A 24,519-nucleotide genomic window follows, 5' to 3' on the forward strand; every position below is an offset into this window, starting at 1 on the left:
TTTGTTTGGTTTAGTGGAAACTTTGGATAACACTTCCTACATTTAGCCTGTCTGAAAATTAATTTTCTTTGTAAAGGTTAGGTGATGATTGGAAAACTAATAGTAAATTGAATATTATTGGAGAAATATTGCTTATTCATCTTTTAAAAAATTTATTATGCCTTTGGAAAATCAGTGAATTTGTAATTAAAAGCAAAGGGAGTTTTTAATTTGTGAGGGTTCTTCACTGTGAAGGATTTGCAAATCTGTTGCATAGTATGTTTTGTCATTTTTCATGGTAAATAAGTTATAATAGTTATAATATCCTTTTTATTTTTTTAAATGTCTATATTGGAGTATAATTGCTTTACAATGGTGTGTTAGTTTCTGCTGTATAGCAAAGTGAATCAGCTATATGTATACATATATCCCCATATCCACCCCCTCTTGCGTCTCTTTAAATCAAGGCCTTTTTTTGTGCTCAAGTTCATTTTGTTGCTGAGTATACCTTACAGAATAGTGGTAAAAGTGACTATTGAACCAAATATGTATGCATTTTAATATAGTCCTGTTTACTATGTTATAATTGGTTGTATTACATATGATAATTCCTGAAGTCAGTTTATCCATTGTCTCAACTAGAATTATCTGACAGACACTATTTTCATTTTCTTACAGGTGAATGGAACTCTGGTGACTCATTCAAACCATTTGGAAGTGGTGAAGCTAATCAAATGTAGGTGAATGTTATCCTCAGTTTTGTTTTCTGAAACACTTATAGCAAAGATAAGCAAACATTTTCTGCAATAGGCCGGATAGTAAATTTTTTAGGCTTTGTGGGTCAGATAATCTACTACTCGACTCTCATTGTAATGTGAAAGCAGCCATAGACGATGCATAAATGAATGGGTATGGCTGTGTTTCAGTAAAACTAAATATTTGCCAAAACAATCTGTGGGTTAAATTTAATCCCTTGGCTGGAGTTTACTGACCCCTGTATTAAAGGAAAGTCTGAGGTGAAAATTCTTAATTTACTAATAATTATCTTTAGTCCACTTCATTTATGTGGTTGATTATAATGTCCTTGTTATTCTTGGTAATAATGACAGTATATTTGAAAGAAATGCATGAGTTGACCTGAAAGAGAAGAGGTTGAGAAATCAGACACAGTGGCCTGGATGAACTGAAATGGAACTTTCAAAATCATGTAGCATAATCATGTTCCCTCAGATAAGTAAATGATTAAATAATCCAGGGGAGTGGTCTTCTCTTGGAAGTCTCCAGGGTTAAGAATTTGTAGTCTTCTGCATCAGACTATTCCACAGTGTAATAGACTACAATTAAGAGATAGTTGTTTATGGCCAAGCAGAAACACTACTTTTTTATTTAATATTACTTCTTTTCATTAAGTGGACATCTTTAGAATAAATTTAATAAAAAAATCCTTCTTGGCCTTATTATTGCTTAGATTAAAGCAACCTGTGAATTCCTTTATCTCTTCATCAGAGTACCAGTGCTCTAAAATGATCACTTTGATCTTAGTTCTTAACTTTAGTACATTTTAAAAAGCAATGGGATGATCAGAATTAGATCCTCATACTAGAATAAATTTGATTACTTATTTAATGAGATTGTGATTTATGAATTTTTATGTGCTACATAAATATGATGGTTTATGATAATAAATATATGCCTGGTAACTAACTGTTTTAGAGTATAAAAAGATTATTTCTTCAGCTTTTTAGGTTATATATTTTACTTGTTCCAATATCAATTTTACTTAAAAAATTAAATCCTAAGACTGTAGCAATAGATTACTTATCCAATAACAAGAGCCTAGCTAAAAACTCAAAATAAGCATAAAACACTCGGAGTATTGAAAACAGATATGAATTTTTTTTTTTTTTTGTGGTACGCGGGCCTCTCACTGTTGTGGCCTCTCCCGTTGCGGAGCACAGGCTCCGGACGCGCAGGCTCAGCGGCCATGGCTCACGGGCCCAGCTGCTCCGCAGCATGTGGGATCTTCCCGGACCGGGGCACGAACCCGTGTCCTGAACCCGTGTCCCCTGCATCGGCAGGCAGACTCTCAACCACTGCGCCACCAGGGAAGCCCCAAAACAAATATAAATTTGAAATGCCTAAACCCTGTGTGCTAATACTTGTAGTAGAGCTCCCTCATGTCCTACTCTTCAGTGCATATTCTAGACATAATAAAAGTGATTTCAAATCAAACCAGTTTAAAAACATCTAAAGAAGGGAAGGGAAGAACGAGGAAGCTATGAGAACCAAGCACGTGGATAAGTCAATAAGATATATTAGATGACTTTGTGACAGAGAGAAATATGACTGAAAAACTTTAAAAAGTGTATGTGCTTAAAATCTCCCCAATATCACAGCATTTGTGATCATTAAGTATAAAAAAAATTTTTAGAACCCCAAACACTGTGAAATAATTAGCAGTGAGTTTCATGGGAGGAGTAAATTGGGAGAAAAAGTATGAAGTACAATTTAAAGTCCTACTACTGAAAAGTCTAAGAGAAAGGTTTTGTCATTAAAGGTCAGTTATCTAGAAAAGTTTTTTATTTGGAAAGCATTATTTCTTCTTGATTCTAGATAACTCATGAATGTCTGTTTCAGAGTCTTTCTGGTTATGGGTAATTTTGCTTTCCATAGTTTTTTCCCTGTAAAATGCCTAGTGAATTTGTCTTCTCCAAATTTTTAAAATTAAAACTCACTACTTATTTGTTGTGGTTTTTTTTCTGGTTTTTGGCAGATATTTTTGGTCACACTCATTTTTTAAAGTTAATTTAAAATTGCATCATTACAGAAAATTAGTTAAACCTTGTCTAATTAGTATCATCTTAATATGGTGATTTTTAAAATTTACATTTGAGAAATTGATTGAACATAGCCATTAGTAGATAGTTGATAATAACTCATTCTTCTCTAAATTAAAAAAAAATTTACTGGGGTTATAAATCTTACTTGCTTTTAAGTAATATCTGACCTATGAGTAAGTAATTTGCTATCTGAAAATTGCATTGTTCTTTTAGAATTTTAAGGGAGTCATAAAAGAGAAATGGCAAATAGGATTCTTTTTCTGTGGAGAAATGATTAGCAGATGATGAAACTTTCTCATATAACTGGATCTTTTAGAACTATCAAAGATTAAGTAGTAAAAATTTTTTGACAATGTTATTTTCCCTTCCCTCCCCTTTCTTCCATCTGCCCACCCCAAGCGGGTTCCTATGTAGCTCTCACTGTTCAGGGACGCCCACCTGGGTCGCCCCAGTTTCCACTTGCTGATTCTGAAGTAGAGCCATCAGCCGTTGGACATATGTCTCCCATCATGACATCCCCTCATTCACCTGGAGCATCTGGGAATATGGAGAGAATTACTAGTCCTGTGCTCATGGGGGTAAGAGTGGGAAAACGTCTTTGTAAATGCTCAGTTGTATAATAATGCCTTTGCTTTATGTTGAGTTTCAAAGTGTTGAGTTGATAAACAAATGTAAGTTTCTAGAAAATAACTTGCTGATAAAAATAATTACCTAATAATTTGGAATGATTACAGGGTATTGGGATAGCAGATTTAATTCAACAAATATTTAACACCTACCATATACAAAACAGGGTGCCACCCACAAAAATATAATTAAGATATCCTATGTTCAAGGTCCTTTGTTATCTTAGAATATATACTCTAAGAGCACAGGGTTTTTTTGTTTATCTTATTTATTGTTGTGTCCCCAGAGCCTGGAATATTGCTTGGCATATAGTACTAAGTACTTAATAAACCTTTGTTGTTTGAGATTGAATCAGAGTATACAAGTAATTTTACTACAAAGGCAGCTGCAGACATTATGAGAAGGAAAATATTAAGTTCTGTGAGATTTCAAAGGAGGGAGAAAGCACATCCAGTTGTGATAAGGAACGACTTTATGGAAAGCTATTATTTGAATTGAGCCTTGAAAAACAGGTAATATTCTAATGGTGGCAGTGAGGAAGAAGGCAACCCAGATAGAGGAAGTAGGATTAACAGAGGTAAAGAGCCAAGAAAGCATCAAGTGTTTGGGGGAAATAGCCAGGACTCTTGTTTGGCTGGTTGTCCATTAAAGATATATGAAGTAGGAGATGAGCTAGAAAAAAGTAAGACTATTTATTTTGAAAAGTCACAACTACGAGGCTAATTTACATGTAATTGAATGGGCAGTAAGAATATATTACACATTTTTTTGAGGAAGAGAGTGATGTGATTATAACAGGATTTTAGGAAGACTTATTTGATAAAATAGTATAGGGTTGTAAAACAAGGAGAAATGACAGGAGATGAATTAGGGATCTGTCTTAATACTTCAGGTAGGAAATACTGGGAATTTGAACCATGCACGGGGGTTGATAGTAAAAATCCAAAGGAGGGAAAGTGTAAGATATTATTCTTTTTTTCTTTCTTTTTTAAAAAAAATGTATGTATGTATTTATTTATTTATTTATGTCTGCGTTGGGTCTTTGTTGCTGTGCTTGGGCTTTCTCTAGTTGCGGCGAGTGGGGACTACTCTTCGTTGTGGTGCACAGGCTTCTCATTGCGGTGGCTTCTCATTGCAGAGCACAGGCTCTAGGCGCGCGGGCTTCAGTAGGTTGTGGCACGTGGGCTCAGTAGTTGTGGCACACGGGCTTAGTTGCTCCATGGCATATGGGATCTTGGTGGACCAGGGCTCGAACCCATGTCCCCTGCATTGGCAGGCGGATTCTTAACCACTGCGCCACCAGGGAAGCCCAAGATATTAGTCTTATACTTAAGGCAACTTCATTTCTTCAACTAATATCAATATTTAATGTTTTTTGAACCTAGTTTAGCAAAAGTGAAATAGAGGAGTTGACATTTCCCTGTAACCTTTTATCTTTAAGTGTCATGTCTAAAAGTTTGTCTTCATAACCACCAGAAATAAAGAAAATCCTGATAGGTATTGAAAATTGGAGCTGAGACGTAACATTGTATGACTCATTTTCGATACTTAGTTTCACTTTCCTTGTATTGGTTCTTGTTTTTTTGTTTGTTTTTTTTTATCTTTTTCTAGGAGGAAAACAATGTGGTTCATAACCAGAAAGTAGAAATTCTGAGAAAAATGTTACAGAAAGAACAGGAACGGCTACAGGTACTAAGTTAGAAATGGGGCTGTTTTATAGGCCAGTAAAAACGTGAGTGGGCATAGTTGAGTTGGTATTTATTATAATCATAATTAAGCACTATTGTAATCAACGCCATCAGCTATTTTATTGACTTTTAAAAGATTTTCTTGACGTAAGTAATTAATTCTTGAAATATTTTTATAACTTTTCAGTTATTGCAGGAAGATTACAGCCGAACACCTGCCCAAAGATTGCTAAAAGAGATCCAAGAGGCCAAGAAACACATTCCTCAACTGCAAGAGCAGTTATCCAAAGCCACAGGCTCTGCTCAGGTAGCATCGCTATTAAAAGTGCTACCCAACCTTTTGCAGGAGAATTTTCTTCTGGGAATGTGTCAGAGAGTGTTGCAGTTGCCTTTTTTAAAAGTTATTTTTTCTAGCATAGGCCAACAGGATGTCCTGTGTTGGATGTTACAGAAATAATGATTAACTAAAAGAAATGTGGGCTTCTGATTCTTTGCTTGCTCATGATATCATGCTTCTTTGTTCCACAGTAATTTTAGAAAGAATTGAGTGTTTTTGCTTTGATATCACAAATTACAAAAATATATTTAGATACATATATTTACATTTTTGAGATTTATTCTGCCATTGTAAAACAGAACGGCAGTTATGTTTTTAAGTAGGGACGTACGATTTTTCTTATTTAATCTACACAACACCCTTTGAGATTAGATGTTACTGTTGTTTCCCCCCCATTTTACATAAACACTTAGAGAAACTCAGAGAAATTAAATAACTTGTCTGAGGTCATGTAGCTCAAACGTGATGGAACTGGTATGTAAACCCAGTCTGATGAATTCAAAGCACATTCATATTAATAACTATTTTTATTCTAATTTAAAAATAGATTTCAATAGATTTGCTATATAGATACGTTTTGAAGATGGTAGTCTCACTAGAAAAATAGCTTAGCATTTATACATCAACCAGATTTATGTCCTGTAATATTTAGATTGGGGATATGGAGAAATGAGTAAAAGCTGCTTATTTGTTACTCTTCATGAGTTAGGTCTGTAGGTTCACAGAACTAAAAAGGATTCTTTGAAATCATCTATCCTAATCTGCTCATTTTAAAGTTAAAAAAAAAATCGTGCAGTGGTTGAGGAAACCTAGGGCCTAAATTGGTTAAATGACTCAAACAAGGTCACACATCTGTAAGGCCTCCCGACTTCCTGGTTCAGTGTACTTTTCATTACACATTTTTGTTGTTGTTACTTTTAGTCCCATTAGCTATATGAAGTTTTGAGTATTCTGCCTCAGTAATATCGACAGCTTATGTTGTTATGTTATTACTGAGCAAAGACAACAATCTTACTCTGTTTGAAGAGTAAAACTGTTGTTCCTGATTTAAAGGCTTATAGTAATTTACGGTATAGCATTGTGTCCCAGAATTGGCAATTTATTGAAATTCTAAAGTGTTGGAAGGAACTTAACCACAAGTTATAGTGTCATAATCTTTACTAAGGGGCAGGGAATATAAATTATATAAGTTGAACTGTTTTATCGTTTTGCTTTATTTGAAGTTTGAGCTTTTATTCTCTTTACTGAAATACCACTTTCCCTGTCTTTGAGGTCATGCCATTTGAGAACCCCAGAGTTTGTAGTCATGCACGCTTTTGACTTTTAGAGCTTTAAGCATTCTTGATTACATCAAACTGGGTGAATTTAAACAGTCTCCACTGAGGTTGCAGTGCAACTCTGTTTCTTTACACAGTCCATAATGAAAGGGTTTTTGTTGTTTGTTTGTTTTTAATGTGTGTCTGTGTGTGTGCTCGATCTGTTTTAGGATGGAGCTGCAGTTACATCCTCCAAGCCATTAGGCGATGGGCTAGCAGTCAGTGAAATAGAAGCAGATCCTGGTGATGGACTAGGCAGAATTGACTGTGGCAGTGGAGATGCTTCTCGGCCCAGTAGTGACAGTGCAGATGTAAGTGTTCTACATCTTTATCTTCTTGTATTTTTCTCTACAGCCTCTTTCTCGATTTGACTGTAAGTTTTGTGAGCTACAGGTGTTTTCTTATTACTTAGTTTTTTATTGCCACCACCTTTAATATAGCAATTTGATGAACAGAAATTCTGGATACTGTTGTATATGAGCTTTTAATTCCAGACTTCGCTTGTTCCCTTGGACACCATTGCCAAATGTTTCTTTTGAGGAGATGGAATTTCCCAGCAGGCGTCTTATTTGTGGGTAGAGAAGTTAATAATGCCAGTGCTTTCTTACTGAACCGAAAGGCCAACTGTTGATATCTTTAAGAGCATGTTAATATTCCATTTGTGGTCACAGTGACTCAGTCTTGAATCATGGGGCACTTTGCCATTACAAAGAGGAAAAACCTTAGTCCTCTTAGGTAGACTTTAGTTAATAGCCCATGTTTAGTAATGCTTTCTTGATTAATCCAGAAATTACCAGATGTACATGGATTTTTGTTAAGAAGATGATCAGGAAGTATTTTAAGCTGAATATGATGTAACACCATAGTTATATGAATACTTAAAAGCTAAGTTCAGTGTTACTTACTCAGCAATACTTTGTAAGTAGTGTGCAATAATAGGAATAACGAATTAGAAATAGATCACCCTCTTTAAAAGTGATGAGGAAAGTAATCTAAATCAGTTTTTTTTTTCCCAATGTGGGTCATAAAATCAATTTAGTGGGTTGGGGCCAGCATTTTAAAAAAATAATAGGATAGGAAGTAAGAGTACTTTTCATGTAGAAGAGCTAAGTGTTACTTTTTTTGACTTTTGTAGTACACACACATATATGCACACATGTGTGTATATGTACACATGTATCAGTGTGTGTGTGTATGCAGGTGTGCGCATGCTGGTTAGCAGTGTGAAATTTCTCTTATTGGAGGTTGTAAAAAAAAAAAAATGGGGGCTTCCCTGGTGGCGCAGTGGTTGAGAGTCCGCCTGCTGATGCAGGGGACGCGGGTTCGTGCCCCGGTCCGGGAAGATCCCACGTGCCACGGAGCGGCTGGGCCCGTGAGCCATGGCCGCTGAGCCTGCGCGTCCGGAGCCTGTGCTCTGCAACAGGAGAGGCCACAACAGTGAGAGGCCCGCGTACCGCAAAAGAAAAAAAAAAAAAAGAAAGCCACTGGTCTAAGCCATCATTTAGGGTATCTTTTGAGGCTTAACGCTCAGTGACTCAGTTCCTCATGCAAGGAAAATTTGAGGATTTTGTTTATTTTTTGAAAGATGTTGATAGGAACCTTATGATTGGATAGGCTGTCTTAATGAAAGATTTCAGTTTTGACTCAAGAAAGCCATTATAGTGGTTTACGTTTATTGGGCGCACATACCATAAGCTGTAATATGTGTGACGCATTTCTTATCTTAGTTAATTCTCAGAACAGCCCTATGAAGTAGTAGTATTGTTATCACAGCTTAACAAAAGAAATAACTGAGGCCAAAGTGAGTTAACTAACTTGCCAAACTCACCCAGCTAATAAGTGATCTGCCTCTACCTCGTTTCAAAATACCAGTACTCAGAGGCTCCAAGGTATGCAAATGCATGACATTTGGGGAGAGCAGTGAAAATTTTACAGGTACACTAGGATTATAGATGAAATGGCCGGAACTGATCTTAGGAACAAAGCCTTGAGTCCAAGTTATAACTTGTTCTAGCAGTACTGCTTGTGGGAATCCTCACATTTTTCCTTTTTGATTTAGTGCTGGTTCTCCTCTCTGTTTTCATGGCTTGTCTCTACCATTAGATGGAGAGTTTCTTGAGAGCCAAGCACCCATCATATTTGACTTTATGTCTACAAGAACTGGCAGATTGTAGGAATTCAGAACAAGTGATACAAATGAAAATTTTGAATCTTATATTTAGAGAAATGTTAACAATAAAATCTGTGGCTTAGAAATATAACTTTATGAAATACAGAGTGAATTGGCAAGTGGAGGAACAGGCATTCCAGTGAATTAAGACTGCTTGACACATGATTGGTGCTTAATCGGTATTTGAACAACAGAATGAATGAGTAAAGAGTTTGGGCTTTTATCATGCATGCAGAAGAGAGGCACAGTCAGAAACATGTCAGTGTGGAAAATGAATTGGAGTAAAGAGACAGGGAGATCAGCAAGAAAAGAAGACTGCTTGGCTTAAGAAGAACCTAACAAATATGTGTTAAATGGCTGATAAATTGTCACCATTTATTGAATACCTACTTTGTGACAGTGGTTGTACCTAATGCTTTACAGATATTCTTTTTAACTTTCATTGTAATCTTAAAGAAGCAATATCACCATTTTATAGATGAGGAAATTGAGGCCAATTAAGTGGATGTTGTGGAAATCCAGGTGAGAGATGCTTTGGTGCAGACTAGGATATTCGCTGAACACCTAACAAACTGGTGTAATTCCTGCAGGTGTCTTTTGAAGCTAGAGACATGCTACTTTTAGCTTATGGATTTCCATGTTTGTTTCAGTTGTACTGTATTAAGATTGTAGGAACCAATCAATGCTTTTAATTTATTTTTCAATTTTCTGCTCCTTTTTTATAAAATAATCTCTTTATGGTGTTTTTGATATCATTATCATTGTAAAATTCCCTGCTTTTGATCACCTCAGAGAAGACTTTAAAGAATACCCACATTTCTGGTTCTCACAAGAGAAGCAACCTGATCACAAATCATCATCTAAAACTTAGAACATCTGCCTCTCTGATTTTCATTTTGCACCTGACTTTTTAAAAATTATTTTCAGAAATTTCAAAGCTATTCAAAAATAGACTAAGGTAATGATCCCCCTCATGTACCTAATCATCCAGCTCAGCAGTCATCAACAAGTGCTCAAACTTGTTTTTGTCTGTCTTTCTTCACTCCTCATACCCTCCAAATGCTGGATTATCTTAAAGTAAATCCTAAGACATTATTTCATTAATATGCATCTTTAAGAGAAAAGAAGACAAAGAAATGATAGCCATAATGCCATTATCAAATCTTAATTAATATTTTCTTAATATGCAATTTGATTACCCCAATAGTCTTATAATGATCTTTTTTCAGTGGGTTTATTTGAATCAGGATCCAGTCAACATCTTCAGCCTTTGGTTGATAAGTCTCTTAAGTTAGAATAGTTCCCTCCTCTTATTGTTTTCTGCTATTTCGTTGTTCTTGTTGTTGTTAAACTGGGTCACATGTCCAGTAAAACAACCCACATTCTAATTGTATTTTCATGGTGTTGTTTAGCATGTTCCTTGAGTATAGATTTGCTGAAAATTGGTAGTAAGATCTAGAGTCTTGAACAGATTAATGTTTGAGAGTTGCTTGGCAAGAACAATTCATGGGTGGTACTGTGTATATCCTGTTATATCACATCAGGAGGAGAATGTCTGGTTGTCTTTTTGTGATTGTTAAGTTTGTATAAGGTGTTCAGATGATGTCAGCATGATTCCTTCATTATAAATTTCTCCATTAAGCTTTTATCTAATGTTTTTACCTGCCACTGATAGCAAAATGCCTGCATCCATTATTTAATTAGAGGTTTCAAAATGATAATATAATATTGTCATTCATTCTGTATTTATTAGATGGAATTATTTTATAAAGAAGAATTTTCCCTTACTAGTTGTAAGTTGCCCTAAAATATAGCTTATATATAAACATTTGATTATTTTCCTTTATGTATGTGTTTTCAGAAGAGTTGATGCCCTAACATACTCCAAAGGTCACTAATGTGGGATGTGTGCCCACATGTGTGCACATGTGTGTACTTGTGTAATATTTTGAATTTATAGATTTTTAACATATTTGCTTATTGCATTTCAGTCCATTGCAGTCATTATTCTTTTTGATACTTATTAAAATTTGTCCCTTTTTTTGGGCTGGTGGTAGTCTCCTCAATTTGTTTTCTATGTTCTTTTGACATGGCTCCCCAGTAACATAGCTTTCTTTCATTTTGGTGTGACAAAATTATTCTCGCTTTATCTTTTATATCTCTTGACCCAGAGTCATCCATTTCTCCCAGGTGGGGCTTATATTGAAACTACTGTTTTCTCTGTCTTGTGGTATCTAGGCATGTGTATAGGTAGCATATATCTTCCGTATAGGCATTCACACAAAAATCTCTTGTACCTCATTTTCAGCTGCTCTGAAGAATGGCTCACATTGCTTGGGGTGTTCTTCATCCCCCCAAAATTGAAGTTCTGTGTATCATATAGTTTGTATTTTACATTAGGTCATCCCAAACATACCATGTAAAGTTTATAAAAATCCATAAATCAGTTTACATGAGGTAGTAATGGAAAAATAGAAGCTTATTTTCATTCATATAAATAGGCCAAAATGCTTTTAACTTGGTTAGAAAGAATAGTTTGGGGCAGAGAGGTTTAGAGGAAATGGATAAAGATACAGTTTTATTTTGACATAAAGAATTTTTTTTTTTTTTTTTTTTTTGGCTGTGTTGGGTCTTCGTTGCTGCACACGGGTTTTCTCTAGTTGTATCCAGTGTGGGCTCCTCTTCGTTGTGGTGCACGGGCTTCTCATTGCAGTGGCTTCTCTTGTTGCGGAGCACCGGCTCTAGGCATACGGTCTTCAGTAGTTGTGGCTCGCAGGCTCAGTAGTTGTGGCACACGGGCTTAGTTGCTCCGTGGCATGTGGGATCTTCCCAGACCAGGGCTCAAACCTGTGTCCCCTGCATCGGCAGGCGGATTCTTAACCACTGTGCCACCAGGGAAGCCCTGACATAATGAATTTGTGATATATAATATATCTGGTTGGAGTTATTTGATAGAAATTAACCCTCAGGCCTAAAGATGAAATAAAACTATTCTATATTGTTTTATCAACATAAAACTAAAAAGCTAAGAGAATAAGTGACTTGCCAAAGTCACGTAAAAAGTAGCCGAGCCGGGCTTCCCTGGTGGCGCAGTGGTTGAGAGTCCGCCTGCCGATGCAGGGGACACGGGTTCGTGCCCCGATCCCGGAAGATCCCACATGCCGCGGAGCGGCTGGGCCCGCGAGCCATGGCCGCGGAGCCTGTGTGTCCGGAGCCTGTGCTCCGCAACGGGAGAGGCCACAGCAGTGAGAGGCCCGCGTACAGCAAAAAAAAAAAAAAAAAAAAAAAGTAGCCGAGCCAAGTATTATATGAAAGATGTTCAGTAGTTTCAAACACAAATATGAAATTCAGAACATTATTCTTTCACACAGTTTTTCTTTATCTCCTTTGGTGAGCCTATCGAAATGAAATGAATGTCTTTTTTTTTTTTTCTCATTAGAGTCCCAAGAGTGGCCTAAAAGAGAGGATTTATCTAGAGGAAAACCCAGAGAAAAGTGAAGTAATTCAGGACACTGTGAGTATGAACTCCATGAAATTATAGTGTTTTCTTTAGCTTTCCTTATACTTAAGTGACAGAGATATCTGATATTTGTGTGTGTGTGTGTGTATGTATATATATATATATATATATGGTTTTTTTTGGAGCAAAAGCTTAAACTTATTAAAGGAACTTAATAAAGATTTGATAAATGGAGAGCTACTCCATAGTTAGTAATATTAGGTGGTTAAATTTTTTTTATAGTAAAGTGCACATATCATAAAATATACTATTTTAACCTTTTTAAAGTTCATTGGCATTGTTACATTCACATCATTGTACAGCCATCACCACATCTATCTCTAGAACTTTTTCATCTTTCCCAACTGAAACTTGGTGTCCACTAAACACTGTGTCCACTAAACACTAACTCCCCATTATCCTCTCCGTTCAGCTCCTGGCAACCATCACTCTACTTTCTGTCTCTTTGCATTTGACTAGGAACCACATATAAGTAGAATCATACAATATGTGTCCTTTTGCGACCAGCTTATTTCACTAAGCATAATGTCTTCAGTGTTCATCAATGATTCAGCATGTATCAGAATTTCCTTCCTTTTTAAGGCTGAATAATAATCCATTTTGTGTATATACCACATTTTGTTTATCCATTCATTCATCAGTGAACACTTGGGTTGTTTCCACGTTTTGGCTGTTGTGAATAATGTTACTCTGAACATGGATGTACAAATAAATATCTGTTCAAGTTCTTCCTTTCAGTTCTTTTGGGTGTATACTCAGAAATGGAATTGCTAGATCTTGCATATTCTTAATTGAATACTTTTAGCATTCTGAGTTTATTTATTTATTTATTTATTTATTTTTAAAAAATATTTATTTATTTATTTTTGGCTGTGTTGGATCTTCGTTTCTGTGCGAGGGCTTTCTCTAGTTACAGCGAGCGGGGGCCACTCTTCATCGCAGTGCGCGGGCCTCTCACTATTGCGGCCTCTCCCGTTGTGGAGCACAAGCTCCAGACACGCAGGCTCAGTAGTTGTGGCTCATTGGCCCAGTTGCTCCACGGCATGTGGGATCTTCCCAGACCAGGGCTCGAACCCGTGTCCCCTGCATTGGCAGGCAGATTCCCAACCAGTGCGCCACCAGGGAAGCCCCTGAGTTTATTTTTTAATTAGGACTTGTATAAAGTTTTATAGTAAAAGATTTAACAGCATATTGTGATTCATCTATTATTAGCAATATAAGGACTGTTGAAAAATCAGAAGCATCACATCACAATAACAAAGACAAAGACAAAATGAAACGTTGTCTCACTGATACTCTAAACAAATTTCTGTTGTTCTACCTGATTTTTTAAAAAAAAATTATTAAAGGCTTGTGGTTTAAAAAACAAGAGTAAAAAAGGCGGCATCAAGTTCAGGAAATGCAAATACATAGAGTTGCAACACACTTGAGGAAGAAAAGCTACAGCTATGTATTTTTCACTTGATTTATAGCTTGTTGGTCCAGGTATATAGTTTCAACCGTAACTACTGTGCAGGTAACTCCCAAATCACTATCAAAGACAGCCTCACCCTCTGCCCAAATCCAGGCCGTACAGCATTCAACTGCTGTCATATGTAAGCCAAACTCATGTTTTCATATTTGTTCCAAATTTTCTATTTCTCTTAATACTGTATGGTCTCTGACTTCAGTGTTGCTAGTATTCAAAGATCCCATATGTTTTGCACTAGACAGTAATGTTCCACCCCTGCCTTTTTCATGTGAAATCCAAATTTGTAAGTGAATTGACACATAGATGAGCTATTGCACGGGAGTGAGATCTGCCGACCTACAATTTATTTTTACAGTCTTGTTGTCATTGTTTCTATAGCAGCGTTTGTGTGCTTACTTGAACATTTTATTACATTATGGCAGTGATTTTCAACTAGGAGTGATTTTCTCCCTTGGGGGACATTTGGCAATGTCTGGAAACATTTTTTTGTTTTGTTTTGTTTTTTTGTGGTACGCGGGCCTCTCTCACCGTTGTGGCCTCTCCCGTTGCGGAGCACAGGCTCCGGACGCGCAGGCTCAGCGGCCATGGCTCACGGGCCCAGCCGCTCCGCGGCATGTGGGATCTTCCCGGACCGGGGCACGAACCCGCGTCCCCTGCATCGGCAGGCGGACTCTCAACCACTGTGCCACCAGGGAAGCCCTGGAAACATTTTTGATTGTCATGACTGGGAGGCTGCTCCTGGCATCTAGTGGGTGGGGAGAAGCCAAGGATGCTGCTACACACTTTACAGTGCATATGACAGCCTCCACAGCAAAGAATTATCTGGCCCAAAATGTCAACAGTACCGGATTGAAAACCCTGCATTATGTACTTATGAAAATGAACTTTAAATGAAAAACATAAGGTTCAGTGACAGCTTTCAATTTATGACCTTAATAGAAATTTTTGTATTAACCTCTCTGCTAAACTTATTTCTATTCTCATTTTTCCTTTGTCCTGTTGTCTTCATTCACTTTTAATCTAACTTTTAAAAATTGTTAACTATTTATGTAAGCCAGCTTTATTTCTTTCTATAATAAGGTCTAGATATGTATGAAATAATAAATGAAGTATACAGAGAGGGATTAGAATCAGATAACCAAGGGTGTAGTAAGCAAAGGGTGTTTATTATTTCCAGGGGAAATGTTCTCCCCCACCCCCGCCCCCAAGAAACAATCAACACTGGAAAATTTGAGAACCACTCTGAAAATAAAGTACCTAAAGAAAATAAATAAAAAGAAATCCAGTCAGTTTAGTGAACTATGTCTTTCTGATGGTTTGGCTTTATCCTGTCTCTGAAATTGACCACCGGAAAATTTTTCTGTTCCTTTTCTCTGAATGTTACCAGGACGCTCAATCACTTATTGGGAGTCCCTCTACCCGTATAGCACCTCATATTATTGGAGCAGAGGATGATGACTTCGGTACTGAACATGAACAGGTGATGACTTTTTTTCTAAAAAACAAGTTATTAATTTTCTGAGATGTTTGATTTCTTGCAAAAATGAACACTTTCTGGATTCTGAAATTATATTTAAAAGGATTTGAAGCTAAAATCTTAGAACTAAGATTAATTAATTGGCTAATTGCCCAGGTTAATTGCTTATTTTAGCTTTGACCAATAGAAATGGCTTTGCTTTTGAAGCTGATAAGAAGTCATTGAGTTATACCTAAGTATCTCATCTTGGGAGAGGGGTATATTATTATAATTTTTTTTTAATTTCAAATTCCAGTTGTTTATTGATGGTATATAGGAATATGGTTGGCTTTATTCTTGTCCTTGTATCCCATGATCTTGTTAGTAAACTCACTACTTCTAAGAGCTTTTTAAAGTAACTTTTTAGGATTTTCTGTATAGACAACCATGAACAGAGACAATTTTTATTTCCTTGTTTCCAATCTGTTTATCTTTTATTTCTTGCTCTTACCTTTATTGTACTAGTTAGGATTTCCAGTATGAGGTTGAATCAGTGTGGTGAGACAGGACATCCTTGTCTTATTCCTGATCTTAGGAAGAAAGCATTCAGTCGTTTATTATTAAGTATGATGTTAGCTATAGGTTTTTTGTAGATACTGTTTTTTTTAATTGAGAAAGTTTCCTTCTATTCCTAGTTTGATAGGAGTTTTTATCGTGAATGGATGTTGACTTTTGTTGAATGACTGAGATGATCATATGTTGTTTTTTTAAATTTAGTCTCAATATGGTAAATTACATTAATTGATATTATGAGCATTTTGAAAGAGCTTTGTTTTCCTGGGATAAACCGCAGTTGGTCATAATGTATTTTCCTTTTCATAATAATGTTGGATTCAATTAACTATTATTTTGCTGAGGATTTTTGCATCTGTGTTTATGTATGGAGGATATTAGTCTGTAGTTTTTTTTTTTATATATATAATGTCTTTGGTTTTGATACTTGGGTAATGCTGAACTCTTAGAATGAGTTGAGAAGTGTTACTCCTCTTGTATTTTCTGAAAGAGATTGTGTAGAATTGGTATTATTTATTTAGATTAACTTATATGATTGTAGGTTACCTTAAGTTTAACTATTGCTGTTTTCTGTGTTCAGTGTAGTTTGGGAATATACAGGTATTCTAGGAGTTGTCTTATTTAAAATCATACAGCTCCCTTTCCTACCACCATTTCTACGATTAGCTTGAAAGGAAGACAGCTATTTTGTTATTAGGCAAAAAGCCTTCCATTACATTTTTAGAAGTGTTATTAGCCTGTTTTTTTTTGCATACTGATTTTAGACATGTGAGCTTTTTTTTTTTTTGCCGTACGCGGGCCTCTCACTGTTGTGGCCTCTCCTGTCGCGGAGCACAGGCTCCAGACGCGCAGGCCCAGCGGCCATGGCTCACGGGCCTAGTTGCTCCGCAGCATGTGGGATCTTCCCGGACCGGGGCACGAACCCGTGTCCCCTGCATCGGCAGGCGGACTCTCAACCACTGCGCCACCAGGGAAGCCCCATGTGAGCTCTTTGATAATCATCTTCTGGACTTTTATTCTCCCAGGATGGTCTTCCCTCCAACCTATTCCCAAGACATTATTTTCAGAGGAGGAGATTCCATAGCCTGTATTGCTAATAAATTCTAGTGAAATTTTTTTAAATCTTGAATTTTTTTAGGGTAGGTTAAAGTGATATTTGGATAGTTACGTTTAATTGAACTGACATTACATTTTGCATTTATATATTGGCATTAGTGATGTATAATTACTTCTTTTTCTAGATCAATGGGCAGTGCAGCTGTTTCCAGAGCATTGAACTGCTAAAATCTCGCCCTGCTCACTTGGCTGTTTTCTTACACCATGTAGTTTCACAGTTTGACCCTGCAACATTGGTAATATATTTTATGATTTCACCAATTCAGAGTTCTTACATTGATTCATATACCATAAAACTTTTCACTTCAGCAAGATGAGTGGATGGACTTCTTTCAGTTTTCTAAACATATTAGATATGAAAGATGATTAAAATGTTACTAATTTATTTTTTATAAGACTTGGTTATATGGTAATAACTACATTGTTTATGGTGACCTACTTGTTCAAGGCATTCGTACTCAACAAGGATCCAGCAGATTACATTTTTCATGATTTCTCCCCCATTTCTTTCTCTACTACAGCTCTGTTATCTCTATTCAGACCTGTATAAACAGACCAATTCCAAGGAGACTCGTCGTGTCTTCCTTGAGTTTCATCAGTTCTTCCTGGATCGATCTGCAGTAAGTTACCAAGTTAATATTATAATCTTTGCTTTAGTACATTGAAGTATTGGCCTCCTACTTCTAGTCTTCCCTCCCATGTTTTTGGACTTCATTGCGCTTTCTGACATCTATATTATATCTCAATTACTGATTATTCTTGACTATAATTTTTTTTATCATTTCTAAGTTAGTTGTAGGCATATGAATTCTCACGGTAGGTTTTAAGGGATATATATGTATATTTGGGTTTATACATGTGCATATTTAGGATGAGGGAGTGAAAAAGAGAACATAAATGATATACATATATATATTAGGATTGAAAGGGCAATACTTGTATAATTGAACTCTGGTTGGCCTCTTTGAAGTTTGGAGGCACAAGGTTAACTGAAAAATGATGGAAAAGATCTTACTAGTATAAATGATAATAGATAATAGCAGTGTTTTATTTTACCAATAGAAATCTTAGTAAGGTTTTAAACTAATATGTTTTTGTTTTTTCTGTAATTTTCTTTTTTTGTAGTATCTGTCTGGTTTTGGTATCAGGGTGATGGTGGCCTTGTAGAATGAGTTTGGGAGTGTTCCTTCCTCTGCAATTATTTGGAAGAGTTAGAGAAGGATGGGTGTTAGCTCTTCTCTAAATGTTTGATAGAATTCACCTGTGAAGCCATCTGGTCCTGGGCTTTTGTTTGTTGGGAGATATTTAATCACAGTTTTAATTTCATTACTTGTGATTGGTCTGTTCATATTTTCTATTTCTTTCTGGTTCAGTCTTGGAAGGTTATACCTTTCTAAGAATTCGTCTGCTTCTTCCAGGTTGTCCCTTTTATTGGCATAGAGTTGCCTGTAATAGTCTCTATGATGCTTTGTATTTCTGAGGTGTCTGTTATAACTTCTCCTTTTTCATTTCTAATTTTATTGATTTGAGTCCACTCCCTCTTTTTCTTGATGAGTCTGGCTAAAGGTTTATCAATTTTGTTTATCTTCTCAAAGAACCAGCTTTTAGTCTTACTGATCTTTGCTATTGTTTTCTTTGTTTCTATTTCATTTATTTCTGCTCTGATCTTGATGATTTCTTTCCTTCTACTAACTTTGGGTTTTGTTTGTTCTTCTTTCTCTAGTTCCTTTAGGTGTAAGGTTAGATTGTTTATTTGAGATTTTTCTTGTTTCGTGAGGTAGGATTGTATTGCTATAAACTTCCCTCTTAGAACTGCTTTTGCTGTATCCCATAGGTTTTGGATTGTCCTGTTTTTGTTGTCATTTGTCTCTAGGTATTTTTTGATTTCCTCTTTGATTTCTTCAGTGATCTCTTGGTTATTTAGTAACGTATTGTTTAGCCTCCATGTGTTCATGTCTTTTACGTTTTTTTCCCTGTAATTTATTTCTAATCTCATTGCGTTCTGGTCAGAAAAGATGCTAGATATGATTTCAATTTTCTTAAATTTACCGAGGCTTGATTTGTGACCCAAGATGTAATATGTCCTGGAGAATGTTCCGTGTGCACTTGAGAAGAAAGTGTAATCTGTTGTTTTCAGCTGGAATGTCCTGTAAATCTCAATTAAATCTATCTAATCTATTATGTCATATAAAGCTTGTGTTTCTTTATTAATTTTCTGTCTGGATGGTCTGTCCATTGGTGTAAGTGGGGTGTTAAAGTCCCCCACTATTATTGTGTTATTGTCGATTTCCTCTTTTATAGCTGCTAGCATTTGCCTTAAGTATTGAGGTGCTCCTATGTTGGGTGCATATATATTTATAATTGTTAGATCTTCTTCTTGGATTGATCCCTCGATCATTATGTAGTGTCCTTCCTTGTCTCTTGTAACACTCTTTATTGTAAAGTGTATTTTATCTGATATGAGTATTGCTACTCCAGCCTTCTTTTGATTTCCATTTGCATGGAAAATCTTTTTCCATCCCCTCACTTTCAGTCTGTATGTGTCCCTAGGTCTGAAGTGGGTCTCTTGTAGACAGCATATATATGGGTCTTATTTTTGTATCCGTTCAGTCAGCCTGTGTTTTTTGGTTGGAGCATTTAATCCATTCACATTTAAGGTAATTATCGACATGTATGTTCCTATTACCATTTTCTTAATTGTTTTGGGTTTGTTTTTGTAGATCTTTTCCTTCTCTTGTGTTTCCTGCCTAGAGTAGTTCCTTTAGCATTTGTTGTAGCGTTGGTTTGGTAGTGCTGAATTATTTTAGCTTTTGCTTGTTTGTAAAGGTTTTAATTTCTCCATCAAATATGAATGAGATCCTTGCTGGGTAGAGTAATCTTGGCTGTAGTTTCTTCCCTTTCATCACTTTCAGTATATCGTGCCACTCTCTTCTGGCTTATAGAGTTTCTGCTGAGAAATCAGCTGTTAACCTTATAGGAGTTCCCGTTCCCCTGTATGTTATTTGTTGTTTTTCCTTTGTTGCTTTTAAGAATTTTTCTTTGTCTTTAATTTTTGTCAGTTTGATTACTGTGTGTCTTGGCGTGTTTCTCCTTGGGTTTATCCTGCCTGGGACTCTCTGAGCTTCCTGGACTTGGGTTGCTATTTCCTTTCCCATGTTAGGGAAGTTTTCGACTATAATCTCTTCTAATATTTTTTCGGGTCCTTTCTCTCTCTTTTCTCCTTCTGGGACCCCTGTAATGTGAATGTTGGTGCATATATTGTTGTCCCAGAGACCTCTTAGGCTGTCTTCATTTCTTTTCATTCTTTTTTCTTTATTCTGTTCCACAGCAGTGAATTCCACCATTCTGTCTTCCAGGTCACTTATCCATTCTTCTACCTCAGTTATTCGGCTATTGATTCCTTCTAGTATATTTTCATTTCAGTTATTGTATTGTTCATCTCTGTTTGTTTGTTCTTTAATTCTTCTAGGTCTTTGTTAAACATTTCTTGCATCTTCTCGATCTTTGCCTCCATTCTTTTTACGAGGTCCTGGATCATGTTCACTATCATTATTCTGAATTCTTTTTCTGGTCAGTTCCCTATCTCCACTTAATTTAATTGTTCTTCTGGGGTTTTATCTTGTTCCTTCATCTGATACATAGTCCTCTGCCTTTTCATTTTGCTTATCTTTCTGTGAATGTGGTTTTCATTCCACAGGCTGCAGGATTGTAGTTCTTCTTGCTTCTGCTCTAATATGTTTTATTATTAGCCTTGCTATAGGGTAAATAACAGTTAGCCCTTAATACCGCTTGAAGAATCATGCTGCATGTCCCTAGTTCTTTCATATTTGCATTTCTCTTAGATGACTGTTTCACACTTTTTCTCTCTTAAACTCTCCATCACTTCCTCTCCTGTTCTTTTCTCAACTGATGACCTTGCTGTTTCTTTGAGAAATTTAAATTATACAGAAGATAACTTCTACCAGATATATCATCCTACCTCTATCATACCATATGCTCTGCCCTCTCTCCTGGTGCTGTGTAGGGATTGTTCTGCTTTTATCTAAGGCCACCTCTTCCCCTGTTTATCCAGAGTGTATTTTCTTATACCTACTTAAAGATTAGTTATTCTAGCAGTTCTTCTCTCCTGCATCATCAGTTTTTTTGTCTTCTACTGAATCATACATATTAGCATGCAGGCATGGTTAGTTCTCCTATCTTAAAACAAACTCACATAGAAACATTTTGGCTCCATTTCTTCCTCCAGCACTTGCCCCATTTTCTTTGTATTTTTTGCAAAGTTACCTGTACACCTACACATGGCTGAATACAATTACCTTCTCAATGAAGCCTTCCCTGAGCGATTTACTTAAAATTTCATCTCCCCCCACTTTCTGTCACCTTTCCCGTGTTATTTTTGTCCATAGAATTTATATTTTCTTTTTTTATTTATTTTTTGTCTCTATTCCTACTCTTCTACCCCAAATGTAAGCTCCATCAGGGCAGATATTTTTGTTCTGTTTGTTCACTGCTATTTCACCAGCACTGAATAGATCCTGGCAGTGTGGTCACTCAGATAGTTACTGAATGGATTAGTTAGGGTTCTGATTATACTGCCATTGTTTAAAATATTACACAATATATTTATTAAGATAACTTTCTTTCATGAAGAAATGACAGTATATTTGAATTTCACATTTCTTAAGGGTGCTTGCTCCATGCTAAGTCAAAACTTTATATTTTGCTGCTCGTGATCTGTATAAGTGTATCAAAATGAAAGTGTAAGAACCCTATAGATTAATTTGCTCATTATTCTTTTATGCCACAGGTCATATTTATTTCATATAAATACCCACATACAGAAATGAACATATATATACTTCTTTGCATTTGTGCTAGAAATACTTTTAGGAAAGTTGATTTGAGCTACTTTACGGCAACTTCAGTTAAAGAGAAAGCTTTGAAATCCATTTCACTGTTCGTCAAATAAATATTAGAGATCTCATAATTTTTAGCAGTGACTTATTTTCAAATGTAAAACTTCAGGTCTCATGTTAATTGTGTAAATTCTGGAAGCATATGACTTAAGTAGGTGTATAATACAAAGTAAACATGAAAAAGTTAATATATTTTCTCCAAATGCAAAACAATTTTTTTCCAAGACATTTCCCAAATTAACAGGAGATAATTATCTGGTAATGGGACCAAAAACTACAGTTATTGTGTGAACAAATCCTAGCTAAGAAGAAGTAAATTATGACACAGTCATCTTAGTTTAAAAGTAAGAACTACACATGAAAGAACTAGAGATTCAAGACTCCAAAGCCTCAACATTGATATCCAACACTTTCTCATTGGGAGTGTGACTATTACTGTGAGGGTTCTTTAGCTTTACATAGCAGAATGGTTGGGAATATCATGGTCTGTAGTGTGAGTATATCAAATACAGCAAATAAAAATCATCATTATATATGAGTAAATTTTTCATATGATACACACATAGTTGAGGTTTTACCTATATTGATTCAAATGATGTATAACTGATTATCTTAACCAATGATTCTAGAAAGCCCAAGCCAATTTTGATTCATTCTAGAAAACTAAAGCCAACAGGAATAAGTAAGGCACAGAAGCATTCAGTCATCTAGTAAAACAACTGTAGATGTTTCCATTATAACATGATCCTTGGGAAAAAGGCTTATTTTCAAGTTTAACAATAGAACATTCCAGAGCTATGAAATTTAGATGGGTGAAACCCAAAAAAATGAGCTTATACATGAATATTCTTGTAAAAATAGATATTCAAGTTGTATCTCTTTATTTTGTATAAGTCCTTATATGCATCCTGAAAAGCTCTTAGTACTATTTCACTTTTTGTTTGCATTTTTGTTTTAGCACCTGAAAGTTTCTGTTCCTGATGAAATATCAGTAGATCTAGGTAAGTCTGGAGCACCAATATGCTGGAGAATTACATCTCTATAGATACGTAGCTCAGCTCCTCCCTAAGGTTTCTACCTGTTACGTGGTGACTAGTAGGTGATATGGCTCACAGCGGAAAAAAAGCCTATAATACATTTCAGGGTAAATGAAAGATGAATTCTGAGATGAAATAGATAAAATGTATTGAACTTCTCTTTGTCTTACTTCAGGTTAAGTTTGCACCAAATAGTGCCAGTTATAATGCAAAAAATATGCCTTAGATCAGGTGACTTCTTCTATTTATGCAGAAAAAAGAAGACCCGAGCTTATTCCTGAGGATCTACATCGCCACTATATCCAAACTATGCAAGAAAGAGTCCACCCAGAAGTTCAAAGGCACTTGGAAGATTTTCGGTAAGCTTGGTGGTAAGCTGATATGGTTGTTCTGAATTAATTTTCTTTTTAGGTAGGAAAATGCTATACATTAAATCCTTGGCTTAGCATATCGTCTTTAGCACTGTTACTAAAACCTAATGCACATCTGCAGTCAAAAGGTTGGCATGGTACTGAGAGTGCATAGTCCCCATTCCTTATGCTGTCAGGAATTGTGCTTGGTATTAGTACTCTGTGCTAAGTGTGTCCTTCAGGATATGTGCTCTGTTGAGTGATTGCCTCTAGAATTTTCTTCCTCCAGTGTCCTAGGTGAGATGGGCCCCCAAATAGAAAACTGTGACATTTTGCCTGTTGCTAGAAATTCACAGCTATGGAAACTCTGATGAAACATCTCCAGAGGGAGATAGTTTTTCTCTAGGCTACCTCAGGAAATTTCTCCTATTCCCTTTAGACAGAAACGTAGCATGGGGCTGACCTTGGCTGAAAGCGAACTGACTAAAATTGATGCAGAGAGAGACAAGGACCGGGTAACTCTGGAGAAGGAACGGGCATGTGCAGAGCAGATTGTTGCCAAAATTGAAGAAGTGTTGTAAGTAACAGAAATACATGTAGAAAGGCCCTCTCTACTAAGATGCTAATTGTGCTTAAAGTGAACAAATTTAGAAGGGGGGTCAGGTTGTCTATGTGGAGCTGTTTATTCTGTCATAACACTTGAGAAGCTGTAATTTTAAATTTATGCTGATATTTTAGATGACATTCTTGTATTTCTTTTTCTGGATATTGGTAAAATGAGTAACTATAAAATTTCTAACTGATCAAAAACAGGTTGAATACTTATATTGGCTTCAATTCACAGACTTTGGAAATGTTTCTTGCTATAAAACATTTACAGTTGATGACATGAGTGTGAAAAGCATATGGTTCCTTCAGGGATTAGAATTTTTCTGATGTTTTATTCCAGGTGACAGAGATTTGGGGTGGGTCCCAAAGCATTTGGCTCTGTTCTGCTGTTTCAGTTATGTGAGTTTAATAACAACTCTTTTATTAAACTTTAATATTTCATTTTTAAATTTTAATTTTTAGGATGACTGCTCAGGCTGTAGAAGAAGATAAGAGGTAATATAACTATTTTTTT

At 36.0% G+C, this 24,519-nt stretch overlaps 1 protein-coding gene across 2 annotated transcripts in view; it reads left to right on the forward strand.

The window, feature by feature from the left end:
• The window catches only part of ARHGEF12 (Rho guanine nucleotide exchange factor 12), a 144,631-nt gene that overhangs the window by 86,936 nt on the left and 33,176 nt on the right, over positions 1–24,519 (forward strand). For both annotated transcript variants that reach the window (XM_082626614.1, XM_082626615.1), the window contains 13 exons: positions 658–715; positions 3,219–3,397; positions 5,058–5,135; positions 5,322–5,441; positions 6,958–7,098; positions 12,397–12,471; positions 15,336–15,428; positions 17,219–17,329; positions 17,615–17,713; positions 22,968–23,010; positions 23,300–23,405; positions 23,836–23,973; positions 24,468–24,500. In XM_082626614.1, the coding sequence (XP_082482740.1) occupies positions 658–715; positions 3,219–3,397; positions 5,058–5,135; positions 5,322–5,441; positions 6,958–7,098; positions 12,397–12,471; positions 15,336–15,428; positions 17,219–17,329; positions 17,615–17,713; positions 22,968–23,010; positions 23,300–23,405; positions 23,836–23,973; positions 24,468–24,500 (1,274 nt within the window). The remainder of the gene's footprint in view (positions 1–657; positions 716–3,218; positions 3,398–5,057; positions 5,136–5,321; positions 5,442–6,957; positions 7,099–12,396; positions 12,472–15,335; positions 15,429–17,218; positions 17,330–17,614; positions 17,714–22,967; positions 23,011–23,299; positions 23,406–23,835; positions 23,974–24,467; positions 24,501–24,519) is intronic.

Source organism: Mesoplodon mirus, assembly GCF_964341445.2.
Source record: "Mesoplodon mirus genome assembly, chromosome: 7".
NCBI classification, from domain to species: domain Eukaryota; kingdom Metazoa; phylum Chordata; class Mammalia; order Artiodactyla; family Ziphiidae; genus Mesoplodon; species Mesoplodon mirus.